We start from the raw sequence: 13462 nt of genomic DNA, 5'->3' as shown, positions 1-13462 counted from the left end.
CCTTTTGGAGAAATGTCCTCTGGTCTGATGAAACAAAAATAGAACTGTTTGGCCATAATGACCATCGTTATCTTTGGAGGAAAAAGGGAGAGGCTTGGAAGCCAAAGAGCACCATCCCAACCGTGAAGCACGGGGGTGCTTGCTGCAGGAGGGACTGGTGCACTTCACAAAATAGATGGCATCACAAGGGAGGAAAATTATGTGGATATATTGAAGTAACATCTCAAGACATCAGTCAGGAAGTTAAAGCTTGATCGCAAATGGGTCTTCCAAATGGACAATGACCCCAAGCATACTTCCAAAATTGTGTCAAAATGGCTTAAGGACAACAAAGTCAAGGTATTGGGAGTGGCCATCACAAAGCCCTGATCTCAATCCTTTGTGGGCAGAACTGAAAAAGCATGAGCGAGCAAAGAGGCCTACAAACCTGACTCAGTTACACCAGCTCTGTCAGGAGGAATGGGCCAAAACTCACCCAACTTATTGTGGGAAGCTTGTGGAAGGCTACCTGAAACATTTGACCCAAGTTAAACAATTTAAAGGTAATGCTACCAAATACAAATTGAGTGCATGTAAACTTCTGACCCACTGGGAATGTGATGAAAAAAAAGCTGAAATCATTCTCTCTACTATTATGACATTTCACATTCTTAAAATAAAGTGATCCTAACTGACCTAAGACAGGGAATTTTTACTAGGATTAAATATCAGGAATTGTGAAAAACTGAGTTTAAATGTATTTGGCTGAGGTGTATGTGAACTTTTACTGTATTCTGATCAGGTATGACAGTTGAACTAAACTCACAAGGCATTTATAAGTTATATTCTTCAAGAATTAATGGATATGTGTAACATATGATGTAGAAACCGCAGATTTCCCCTTTAATGCACAGACTAGTTAACTTACACTGTAAAGGGTTTGCCAAGAATTTGACTAACTTACAGGCAGCTGTGGCAAGTCATTCTGTATTTCATATTACAGTACATCTACTGTAATAGTCTCAAAGCAAGTACTGTGTAATGACAGTACTATACGTAACATTGATCATTATACTGTAAAAAGTGAATCCTACCGTAATCGTAATGAATGGAAAAAATATTTTACAGTAAATACAAGGAATTGGTGCAGGCAGGTTGGCTGCTAGGTAAGGTTTTTACACATTACAGCATATAATTCATTTTTGGTGTCTTATAACACTTGCACTTCTGGAAACTTCCAAACTGGCAACGACTACAGGGGAAAACAGACCAAAAGGACATGGCAAAATAATCAACCGTTTAAGACTTGCCCCACTCCAACCTGTCCCCTATACATTTTAAATTGATGGGGCACTATAACCACATAGGAGTTAAATTGGTACAGCGCTCTCACTCACAGGTGCACTATAGCCTCTTACAAGGCACGCCTGAAAATATGTTAATAAGCCAGAAACAAAAATGTTGGCACTCCCAAAAATACAGTACGATATTCTGTGGGGTGGAATTACAGTACCATTCAAAATACAGCAAATATTTCCCCACCCAAAACTTCCCCCCACAATTTACAGTATGCTGCAGTAAAACGTTTGAGCAGTTTACAGTTAATACCCCAAATTGCCGTATGAATTCGTTTTACGTTACAGTGTACCTTCACTTTGTCTAACAGGTGAGCAGAAGTCTCACATTATCAGTGAAACCAGGAATACGGTGGAGCTCCAGGACTACCCAGGAGACAATGGATAGTGGGAGGAGATCAAGGGAAACAGTTGCAAAGACTACCGGAATGTTGTCACCAATGGTTACGCGTCGCTGAACTTCAAAATGAGAAGCAACATGTTTTTTTTTTTTAATGGTTCTGTTGATCATACAGTGATTTATTTCATACACCAGATTGTATATACAAGAGAAACGTGAATTTGTTCTGCAGTCAGTGATTCTGTTGGATCAATACAAAAAAATAAAACCTGACCTTTTCAAACTGCAGTTGAGAAAATCTTGAATTTTCTACACATGAATCGGATTTGATCTCAGTGGGGACTGTGTGCACACTAAGGAGAGCCCTTACGGAGCTGAGGAGTGGCTTCTCATGGTGGACGAGAATGACCAGAGCTACGAGAGAGGTCATCATCAAGAACAAACATTCTGGAAGGTTAAAGGCTGTCCATAACGGCTGCTTTGTTGGACTAACATCGTACACTGAAGACTGAAAATGGTACTTAGAATAATGAGTACATTGAACACAAAAAAGATTCAAGTGGAAATAAAAGCCAACTTGTTCAAAGTATGTTTTGTGTGAATATTCTTGTTACAAAAATTATGGGCTTCTATTGATGGGAATATTGACAACAGAAATGAATGAATGTAATAACTTCTTTGGCCAAAACTAGAATCTCTTCCTCTTGAGAATCTCCGGTTTCCAGTTGATTGGGTGGCTTTCCTCGGTCTGAAAGAAATAAAAATAAAATCCCACCCTAGTCAGAAACAAGAACTTATGAAGTATTCAATGGAATACTTCAGTTTCATTAGCTTAGCAATGTTTTAGTGACCGTCATTTTCCCTGATTGAATAAACATCCACTTTGGATGAGGTAGTAAAAAAAAAAAAAAAAAAAAATAATAATTCACTATTGAATTACATCTCAAAACAAAAACTGATGTAGATATACAGCACATGATGAAAGTATCTCTTACCGCAGTGTCGTCCTCTTTGTACACCTTGATGGTCTTGTCAGCCTCGGCCGTGATCAGCCTGCTCTCTGAGTGGTCGAACATGCAGGCGAAGATCCCCGATTCGCTGTCCAGCGAGCCGGGCTGCACGGCGGCGTGGATACGCTGGAAGTTGTAGCCCGTCCGCCAGTCCCACAGGTGAATGGTGCCGTTGTCAGCTAACGGAGACAATAAAAAGCTGTAAGGTTTAGCTGTATCCTGGAATGCATTTCAATTAACAGGTGTGCCTTGTTAAGAGTTAATTTGGGGAATTTATTTCCTTCTTAATGGGTTTGAGCCAATCAGTTGTGTTGTGACATGGTAGAGGTGGTATACAGAAAACAGCCATATTTCGTAAAAGACCAAGTCCATATTATAGCAAGAACAGCTCAAATAAGCAAAGAGAAACATCCAGCATTACTTCAAGACATGAAGGTCAGTCAACAGGGAAAACTTTAAGAACTTTGAACGTTTCTTCAAGTGCAGTCGCAAAAACCATCAAGCGCTACATTGAAATTGGCTCTCATGAGGACCCCGCCACAGGAAAGGAAGACCCAGAGTTACCTCTGCTGCAGAGGTTAAGTTCATTAGAGTTACCAGCCTCAGAAATCAGCAATTAACTGCACCTCAGATTGCAGCCCAAATGAATGCTTCACAGAGTTAAAGTAACAGACATCGCAACATCAACTGTTCAGAGGAGACTGCATGAATCAGGCCTTCATGGTTGAATTGCTGCAAAGAAACCACTACTAAAGGACACCAAGAAGAAGAGATTTGCTTGCGTCAAGAAACAAGAATAATGGACATTGGACCAGTGCAAATTGTCCTTTGGTCTGGAGTCCAAATTTGAGATTTTTAGTTCCAACCGCCGTGTCTTTATGAGATGCAGAGTAAGTGAACGGATGATCTCCACGTATGGTTCCCACCATGAAGCATGGAAGAGGTGGTGTGATGGTGCTTTGCTGGTGACACTGTCTGCGATTTATTTAGAATTCAACGCACACTTAACCAGCATGGCTACCACAGCATTCTGCAGCAATACGCCATCCCATCTGGTTTGCACTTAGTGGGACTATCATTTGTTTTCAACAGCACAATAACCCAATACACCTCCAGGCTGTGTAAGGGCTATTTGACCAAGGAGAGTGACGGAGTGCTGCATCAGATGACCTGGCCTCCACAATCACCCGACTTCATCCCAAACCATCTCAATTGGGTTGAGTTGGACCGCAGAGTGAAGGAAAAGCAGCCAACAAGCACTTAGTATGTGTGGGAACTCCTTCAAGAATGTTGGAAAAGCATTCCAGGTGAAGCTGGTTGAGAGAATGCCAAGAGTGTGCAAAGCTGTCCTCAAGGGTGGCTACTTTGAAGAATCTAAAATATATATTTGGATTTGTTTAACACATTTTGGTTACTACATGATTCCATATGTGTTATTTCATAGTTTATGTCTTCACTATTATTCGACAATGTAGAAAAAAGTAATAAAGAAAAACCCTAGAATGACTAGGTGTGTCCAAACTTTTGACTGGTACTGTAGATCAAGACATTGGATATAGATATAGGGCTAGGACCTAGACACGGCTGCCTATAGGATTTCCTGTTACTTAGCCATTCCAATATCTTCGCTTCCAGCCTCTTCCGTTATCACTTCCCTTTTGTTTGTTGCCCATCTTTAGTAATGCGCCTTCAAAGCAACAATGCCCTTCAATGTACTATGATTAGAAAGAATCTGACCCAATCATCATGACAGAGGCTCAAAACTGTCTCTTTCAACAGCAACATATATACAAGGCCAGTTGGAAAAAGCGAAGGACGTTTTCATACCTCCCGATACCAGCACGCCGTCCGAGTTGACTGCCATTGCATTGATGATGGCGTTGTGTCCAGAGAGGTTCTGGATGAAGTTGCCGTCGGGGAACGTCCACTGCTTGATGTTGTCGGCAGAGCCAGAGGCTAAGGTATACCTGTAATGTGCAGCCAACCAATGGTTCAGTGTCAAAATACAAAGCACAAATAAAGTGAGCGACCCTATCAGCTATCAATCCTATCATTTACTACAACTAGTTAATAGAAGTTGACCAACTTGGGTGTGACATATGCATCATTATTAGCTACGTATGAGGAATTGACATACTGTCTGGGATGTAAGGCCAGTGCTCTGACAGACTTCTTGTGGTTGGTGAGAGTGGCTCTGGTCTTCCCAGCTATCAGATCCCATAGCCTGATGGTGGAGTCGTGGCTCCCTGGAACAGAAAAGGGCAGGGTCGTGTTCAGAAGGTCACGCCGTAGCAAAACATCTTGAAACGAACAAAACGCTGTGGTCTTATTGGACAAGTTCAAGCGGTATCTCCTATTTTCTCCCTACGGAACATGACCCAGGAGAAAAGGTCAAAATTCTGATTTCTCCTCGCGCCAGCTCATAATAGAACAAAACAATATAATAAGCCATTGATGGTACTTCGCAGTGAGTCAACTAGCCAATATATGAACACAGCTTGGCAACGTATCCGTACCTGTGATGATCTGAGGTTCGGCGGCCTGGCATCTGACTGTGGCCACTGTGTTGGTGTGTCCGGACAGGGTGTGCACGTTGGCTTTGCTCCTGATATCCCACACCTATAGACGCGCAGATTGTATATTGAAGTCCCAATACATTCCAAAATGTTCCACTAAAATAACGTTTTTGAAAGTCAAGACAACTAGTCATTAGCAACACCTACCCTGGCCGTGGCATCTCGACTGCATGTGACCAGCACGTCGATGGTTGGGTGCAGGTCCAAGTCGTACACGGCACTGAGGTGGCCGTGGTAGTGCCTGATCACCTAAAAACAGCAATCATAATTGGAAAAAACAATATGGCATTGAAACACGTGTAGTGGAGCAGAAATGAGTGGGCGTAACTAGACTAAATACTTAACTAAATAATAATGGACCTACAGTCCATTCAAACACAACATATAAAGTAAAGCAGAAATGAAAGGGTACTAGTACAGTACCTTGTTGTACTCCAGATCCCAGCACTTGACCTGCTTGTCCTCACCGCAGGAGAACAGGTAGGGACTCCGGGTGCTCACGGCCACGCCGCGCACCGTGCTGATGTGTCCCGTAAGGGAAAGCTTTAGCTTCCCACTGGCCAGGTCCCAGATCTGTCAGAAGAAGAAACAATGGGGATTTGACGTCACTTATAGCTGATCTATTAAGAGATACATGACTAAATGCCACCATTTGACAGACATTGAATAGATCAAATGGGTGCCCCAATGCCCTTATGATGTCACTTAATATTCAAATATCTTTTTTACTGGTTGCACCTTTTCAGAGACGATCTACACATTCTTCAGTCCCTGTAGTGATGATAGTGGTAAAAACTTAGCCCCTCATCCCTCCTGTCAATCACACACACTGATTAATCAAAGGACTTAATCTTCCTTTAAAGCTGCAATATGTAACTTTTTGGGCGACTTGACCAAATGCACATAGAAAAGCGCGTTACAGATTTCTCATTGAAAGCAAGTTGAAGAAGCAGTATTCTGTTCTATGTGCGCCATTTCTATGCTTCCCATTCTTAAGTTTCATTTTTGCGTCTTTTGCTTTTGTACACCCGCTTCAAACAGCCGTTTAGAAGATATAGATCTCTCGGTCTCTCTCTGTACTCACCTTAATGGTTCTGTCGCCAGCGCCGGTCACAAACCACTGGTTGCCGGGCTCTACGGCAATGGACCTCACCCAGCCAAGATGACCACTGATGACCTGGAAGGGATAAAGCAAACCTGTATCGGCTACTACACAAAACAGGGAGCAAGTCAATACCCCCGAAGGTATCTGAAACGCATAGGCCCTACATAAAGATATTCTAAAATGACGGTAGTACGTTTGAAGGACTAGGGACAGTTCCTTACAAAACATCAAGCTTTTGTAAGTGTGCCAAGTGCATTGATAAAGTATGTGGACTGGAGAGGAAGTAAGTGTATTCAGAAGCTCTTGATGTGACAAAATAATGTCCTTACGCGAAACAACTTCCATGGCGCGTGCCACTGGGGCTTGGGCATAGTGGGGGCTTTTCTGGCAACGAGGGAGGAGTTTTTGGTGCCGCCTCCTTCCAAAAGAGACTAGAAAGAGGACAGAAAATGATTATTCGAAGTCGTGGCATTATATCATACAAGGCTGTTGTCACAGAAATACATGTGAAGTGTTAGCAGACGCAAAAAGGTGTAGTACTAATAATGCGTATCGGAGAGCGTTACCCACCATAGCGTGTGAGTGAGAAGCGTGAGACCTCTCTGCCCCCCCCGCGTGTCTGTGGATGTCCCCGACACTGGCTGCTGTGCGACTGGCGTCCAGCCTGCAATTACACCAAAAAACGAAATGGATGCCGGATGGTCTCAAAGTACACTCATACGATAGGCAACCCCGATTGGGGTCTCGTGTTGATTGGATACAATAACCCTTTGCTTATTTCTCTAACATCTGGGGGTCTGTACAGGCGGTTGTAGTGCTATAGAATTACGGAAGTATCGTGTCAAACAGATGAATGTCTGACGTGAACTACTGAATTATGTTTGTTCTAGTGTCTTTTCACTTCAACATCTACCGTGCATCATCTGAAGTAAGTACCTGGCTTGTGATGGTGGCAGAGCAAGAGCCATGGCATGAACTCCCCCCTCACTGGGGTTCCTATGTATCTGAGTGTCCGCCGTCAGAGCCACCCCTGAGGATGACAATACACAGCATTATAAAAGTGACATAACACCCCCCCCGAGGACACAATATGAATGAATGTGGTTTTACATGCAACAGTAGCATTGCATGGGGTATTGAGGTTATAGCAGAGGGAGGGTTCTCCAGGTCTGGTCCTGGAGAGATAATGGGTGTGCAGGTTTTGGTTCCGGCCAATCATTTAACACGCCAGATTCAAATAAATCATGATCTTCAGCCATGATTTGCTGAATCAGGTGTGTTAGGATAGGGCTGGAACGAAAGCCTGCACCCCAAGAACCTCTCCAGAACCAGAGTAAGGGATCCCTGGGTGAGACCGTTGTAATTACCAGGTCCTGAGGGGTATGCATGGGTCCCAGTGATCAAGTACTCTGGATCATCACCTGGAAGACCAGAGAGTTGTAATGAGAAATACTTGGAAGTTTTGACTTGTAATAGTGCTTATTCGTTGCCCATGAAAACAATAATGATATGTCAATGATTGACGTTGACGTGATGGCATTCTTACCAGGTTGGAGATAGTTCTGATTGCCATGCATGTTGGATCCCAGTGGTCTGTCCTTGCCCTCTTTCAGAACGGGCATGTGTAGAACGGCACTGTAGTCTGCCCTTAGCTTCGCTGCCATCTTCACCTTGTGACTACGAAGGGAAACCCTAGTTAACTCAATTGAACACATCAGGCTGAAAGTAGGGCTGGGCGATATGGCCTAAAAATGATATCTTGATCTTTTCAAATGTATAGGTGATTCACAATATACAGTACCAGTCAAAAGTTTGGACACGTACTAATTCAAGGGTTTTTCTTTATTTTACACATTGTAGAATGATAGTGAAGACATTCAAATTATGAAATAACATATGGAAACATGTAGTAACCAAAAAAAGTGTTAAATCAAAATATATTTAATATTAGAGATTCTTCAAAGTAGCCACCCTTTGCCTTGATGACAGCTTTGCACACTCTAGGCATTCTCTCAACCAGCTTCATGAAGAATGCTCCCACATATGCTGAGCACTTGTTGGCTGCTTTTCCTTCACTCTGCGGTCCAACTCACCCCAAACCATCTCAATTGGGTTGAGGTCGGGTGATTGTGGAGGCCAGGTCATCTGATGCAGCACTCCAACACTCTGCTTTTTGGTCAAATTGACCTTACCCAGCCTGGAGGAGTGTTTTGAGTCATTGTCCTGTTGAAAAACAAAAAATGATAGTCCCACTAAGCCCAAACCAGATGTGACGGCGTATCGCTGCAGAATTCTGTGGTAGCCATGCTGGTTAAGTGTTCCATGAATTCTAAATAAATCACAGAGTGTCACCAGCAAAGCACCCCCACACCTCCTCCATGCTTGGAACCACACATTGGGAGATCATACGTTCACCTACTCTGCGTCTCACAAAGACACATCGGTTGGAACCAAAAATCTCAAATTTGGACTCAGACCAAAAGGACAGATTTCCACCAGTCTAATGTCCATTGCTTGTGTTTCTTGGCCCAAGCAAGGCTCTTCTTATTGGTGTCCTTCAGTAGTAGTTTCTTTGCAGCAATTCAACCTTGAAGGCCTTATTCACCTGATCTGACTGTTACTTGAACTCAGTGAAACATTTATTTGGGCTGCAATTTCTAAGGCTGGTAAATCTAATGAACTTATCCTCTGCAGCAGAGGTAACTCTGGGTCTTCCTTTCCTGTGGCAGTCTTCATGAGAGCCAGTTTCATCATAACGCTTAATGGTTTTTGTGACTGCACTTGAAAAAAAACTCACATTTCTTGAAATCAAGGCAAAAATACATAAACTGTATTTTGATTTGTTTAACACTTTTTTGGTAACTACATGATTCCATATGTGTTATTTCATAGTTTGTCTTCACTATGATTCTACAATGTAGAAAATAGTAAAAATAAAGAATCCTGGAATGAGTAGGTGTCAAATTTTGACTGGTACTGTGCATTCACTAAAAATGACCAACCTCTTGTAGCAGGTATTTTGGAAAAAGAACACCGGTCTCATAAACAATCTCAAGCCCACACGCTAGTGACTAGCCAGCTAATCTTTATATTTACGGTCTAGCCAACTTGGATCTATTTGCTAGCCAACAAAGTAGAAAAGTTTAATTGTGATGAACACACCCTTCTGTACATCAACTGTTTGAACAGCACGCTAGCCTGTCCACTTCGTTCAGATGTTGACATCAAGTGGCCTACCTTATTTCTCAGAATGAGTTGCCATTATACAATTGCATTTTTAAGCTCTTTGCACATTTATAAAACAAACCGGACAGCTAGTGTAACAGTCTGTGGCTAAAATGCTGCTAGCGGTGCATAGTCCTGCAATGTTGCGCGTGACAGAAACTGAGCAGTCATTTTCCAGAATCAATGTTCATTGACACTCCCGTTTTCGTAGGGTCTGTTCTTCACACAACAGTAGAGACATAGAGGATAACTTTCTAACTATACCTTTTCTATAACAGTAAGATAATGTCTCAATGTGTTTCAGTGCTCATATGAGCAATTCTGTTGGACCAAACCTCCAATACAAATAGCGAGTTGAATCCGCTTTTTGTCAGAGAGGAAGAAGTGATCTTTCATCTTTGTTGTTCTGAGTGGCAGGAGCTTGGTGCGTGTGGGGGAGAAGCTTGGTGTACGAGGGGCTTGGTGTGTGTGTAAATGAGGTGCACCGTCACAGCAGGAGCGAAGGAGACAAGACCAAAAGATAACATGACAACAAGTGGACATACACGCTAACAAAAAAACTAGACTGATACAGGCATTTGGAATATCATACATTGAAATGAATTAGATATAATTGACCAGCCCTACCTTTAAACCTTAGTCATAACCAAAATAGATTCCGACCCTAAACTTGCTTACAGCTGCACTGGGATCTGACAGGCTTCTTGTTTAGATGCGGATGCTGCACGAGATATGGCTCAGAAAACGTACTTCAACCCAGGGATGAGAAATGCATTGTACTCAATTGTCTCATTATCCCAACTGTTACACTGAGAAGTTTGAACGACTGCTAGTTTTTCCGAAAACTCCCTTTTCTGTCCTCATGCTAGGTAGCAGAAGCCACCGCAGCCATTTTGGAAGGGCAGTGTCAGCCAATCGGCTCCTTTGTTGTTCAATTGTGATGTGCCATTCCACAACGGCTGCTGCTAGCTAGCATGAAGTTGAAAACTTCAGTTTACTTCCAAATGTGTCATTCAATCTTCGATGTCACTGAGTGTAATTCACATACTTACACCCCAACACACACGTTTTCACTAATTCTCCTATGCTCACAGTGGACTATCCACACACTCACACCCCAACACATACATATACACACTACGTACGCCCACACACACACACATGCATACTGACACCAGTTTCACAGTCCATTCACTGCTGCTACTGTCTATTATCTATCATTTTGCCTAGTCCCTACCTATATGTACATAGCTACCTCAATCACCATTCGACTCGGTACTGGTACTCTGTTTATAGCCATATTATTATTTTTATTTGTTATTCAGTTTATTAATTCCTCGAGTTACAAATATATATATATTTTTAAATAGTATATTTAACTCTGCAGTTTTGGAAAGGGACCTGTAAGTAAGCATTTCACTACACCGGTTGTTTACGAAGCATGTGACAAATAATGGGACACTTCAGGGCACAACGCATTTCTCATCCCTGGATGAAAGTAGATTTTCCGAGCCATATCCCGTGCTGGGTCACGGTGTCTTAATTTAAACAGGAAGCCTGTCCGTAAGTAAGTGTAGGGTCGTTAACTATTATGTCTATGCTGAACACACAGACAGACTGGACCCACACACAGCTTCTCTTTCTCACACAACGACAGCATATTGTTATACAAAACATGAGTACCTTGTTTCATCCAAGGAGACTGGTTTGGCATGGTCAGCTACAAACATATCATGAGTCCTCTTGAGGGACCTGAACACGAGCGTGTGCACAGAGTGCTTCTGCACATCCTGAAAAATGAAATACACGGAAATATTACTTTCGACAAAAACTATATTTTCGTTGCTAGCTAACTGTCACCTACTGTAGCTAGTACCGTTAACGTACATCTCAACTCCACGATATCACATTCGCGAATGTAACTGCAAATAATGTTACACAACTGATCTAGCTAATATTCATTTTTCAAATTGAATGATTTCAAATAGGCCAGGTATAACTTAATGTTGCTAGCTAGCTATCACGTTAGCTAGTGGCGCGTAAGCTACAGCTGTTGTTATTTCAGCTTTACTGACAACAATATGCACGAAAGAGCACATACCTCAGTCATTTCTGATGTTATTAAGCCAGATAGCTTGACTATCGATAAAACAGAATAACTAGATACCGCTTGCCAAACAAACGCACAAATACTGTTCAGATGCTCCGGATACAAACAATCAGTTCACAAGTTCATTTCCGGGTCAAATATTTCCCCCTACGGCTGACGATTATCGCCACCCCATGGCCACATCTAGTAAGTTTTATGATACAAGTAAACTCAGCAAAAAAAGAAACGTCCTCTCACTGTCCACTGCGTTTATTTTCAGCAAATTTATTTAACTTAACATGTGTAAATATGTGTATGAACATAACAATATTCAACAACTGAGACATAAACTGAACAAGTTCCACAGACATGTGAGTAACAGAAATTGAATAATGTGTCCCTGAACAAAGGGAGGGTCAAAATCAAAAGTAACAGTGCATCTCCTCCTCATGGACTGCACCAGATTTGCCAGTTCTTGCTGTGAGATGTTACCCCACTCTTCCAACAAGGCACCTGCAAGTTCCCTCACATTTCTGGGGGGAATGGCCCTAGCCCTCACCTTCTGATCCAACAGGTCCCAGACGTGCTCAATGGGATTGAGATCCGGGCTCTTCGCTGGCCATGGCAGAACACTGACATTCCTGTCTTGCAGGAAATCATGCACAGAACGAGCAGTATGGCTGGTGGCATTGACATGCTGGAGGGTCATGTCAGGATGAGCCTGCAGGAAGGGTACCACATGAGGGAGGAGGATGTCTTCCCTGTAACGCACAGCGTTTTGAGATTGCCTGCAATGACAACAAGCTCAGTCCGATGATGCTGTGACACACCGCCCCAGACCATGATGGACCCTCCACCTCCAAATCGATCCCGCTCCAGAGTACAGGCCTCGGTGTAACACTCATTCCTTCGACGATAAACGCGAATTCGACCATCCCCCCTGGTGAGACAGAACCGTGACTCGTCAGTGAAGAGCACTTTTTGCCAGTCCTGTCTGGTCCAGCGACGATGGGTTTGTGCCCATAGGTGACGTTGTTGTCGGTGATGTCTGGTGAGGACCTGCCATACAACAGGCCTACAAGCCCTCAGTCCAGCCTCTCTCAGCCTAGTGCGGACAGTCTGAGCACTGATGGAGGGATTGTGCGTTCCTGGTGTAACTCGGGCAGTTGTTGTTGCCATCCTGTAACTGTCCCGGCAGGTGTGATGTTCGGATGTACCGATCCTGTGCAGGTGTTGTTACACGTGGTCTGCCACTGTGAGGACGATCAGCTGTCTGTCCTGTCTCCCTGTAGCGCTCACTTAGGCGTCTCACAGTACAGACATTGCAATTTATTGCCCTGGCCACATCTCAGTTCCTCATGCCTCCTTGCAGCATGCCTAGGGCACGTTCACGCAGATGAGCAGGGACCCTGGGCATCTTTCTTTTGGTGTTTTTCTGAGTCAGTAGAAAGGCCTCTTTAGTGTCCTAAGTTTTCATAACTGTGACCTTAATTGCCTACTGTCTGTAAGCTGTTAGTGTCTTAATGACTGTTCCACAGGTGCATGTTCATTAATTGTTTATGGTTCATTAAACAAGCATGGGAAACAGTGTTTAAACCCTTTACAATGAAGATCTGTGAAGTTATTTGGATATTTACGAATTATCTTTGAAAGACAGGGTCCTGAAAAAGGGAAGTTTCTTTTTTTGCTGAGTTTTATATGATGACTTGTGCAGTGCTACTAATAACCATTCAGGCCTTATTTATAGTTTATATAATGCCCAACATTTTTATTCAAGATAGAC

At 42.9% G+C, this 13462-nt stretch overlaps 1 protein-coding gene across 1 annotated transcript; it reads right to left on the bottom strand.

The window, feature by feature from the left end:
- Positions 1 to 1811: 1811 nt before the first annotated feature.
- On the bottom strand, positions 1812 to 11828 carry LOC106609911 (pleiotropic regulator 1). Its single transcript, XM_014208956.2, has 15 exons — positions 11692 to 11828; positions 11274 to 11380; positions 7912 to 8042; positions 7733 to 7786; positions 7302 to 7395; positions 6936 to 7029; positions 6695 to 6796; positions 6345 to 6437; positions 5684 to 5833; positions 5408 to 5509; positions 5201 to 5303; positions 4822 to 4930; positions 4512 to 4651; positions 2670 to 2863; positions 1812 to 2422 (listed from the first exon to the last, which is right to left on the bottom strand). Exons 1-15 carry the CDS (start codon positions 11698 to 11700, stop codon positions 2363 to 2365), a joined length of 1542 nt encoding a protein of 513 aa, XP_014064431.1. The 5' UTR covers positions 11701 to 11828; the 3' UTR covers positions 1812 to 2362.
- Positions 11829 to 13462: the final 1634 nt, after the last annotated feature.

Source organism: Salmo salar, chromosome ssa08 (genome assembly GCF_905237065.1).
Source record: "Salmo salar chromosome ssa08, Ssal_v3.1, whole genome shotgun sequence".
NCBI classification, from domain to species: Eukaryota; Metazoa; Chordata; class Actinopteri; order Salmoniformes; family Salmonidae; genus Salmo; species Salmo salar.
This window is presented reverse-complemented; position numbering and strand designations above follow the sequence as displayed.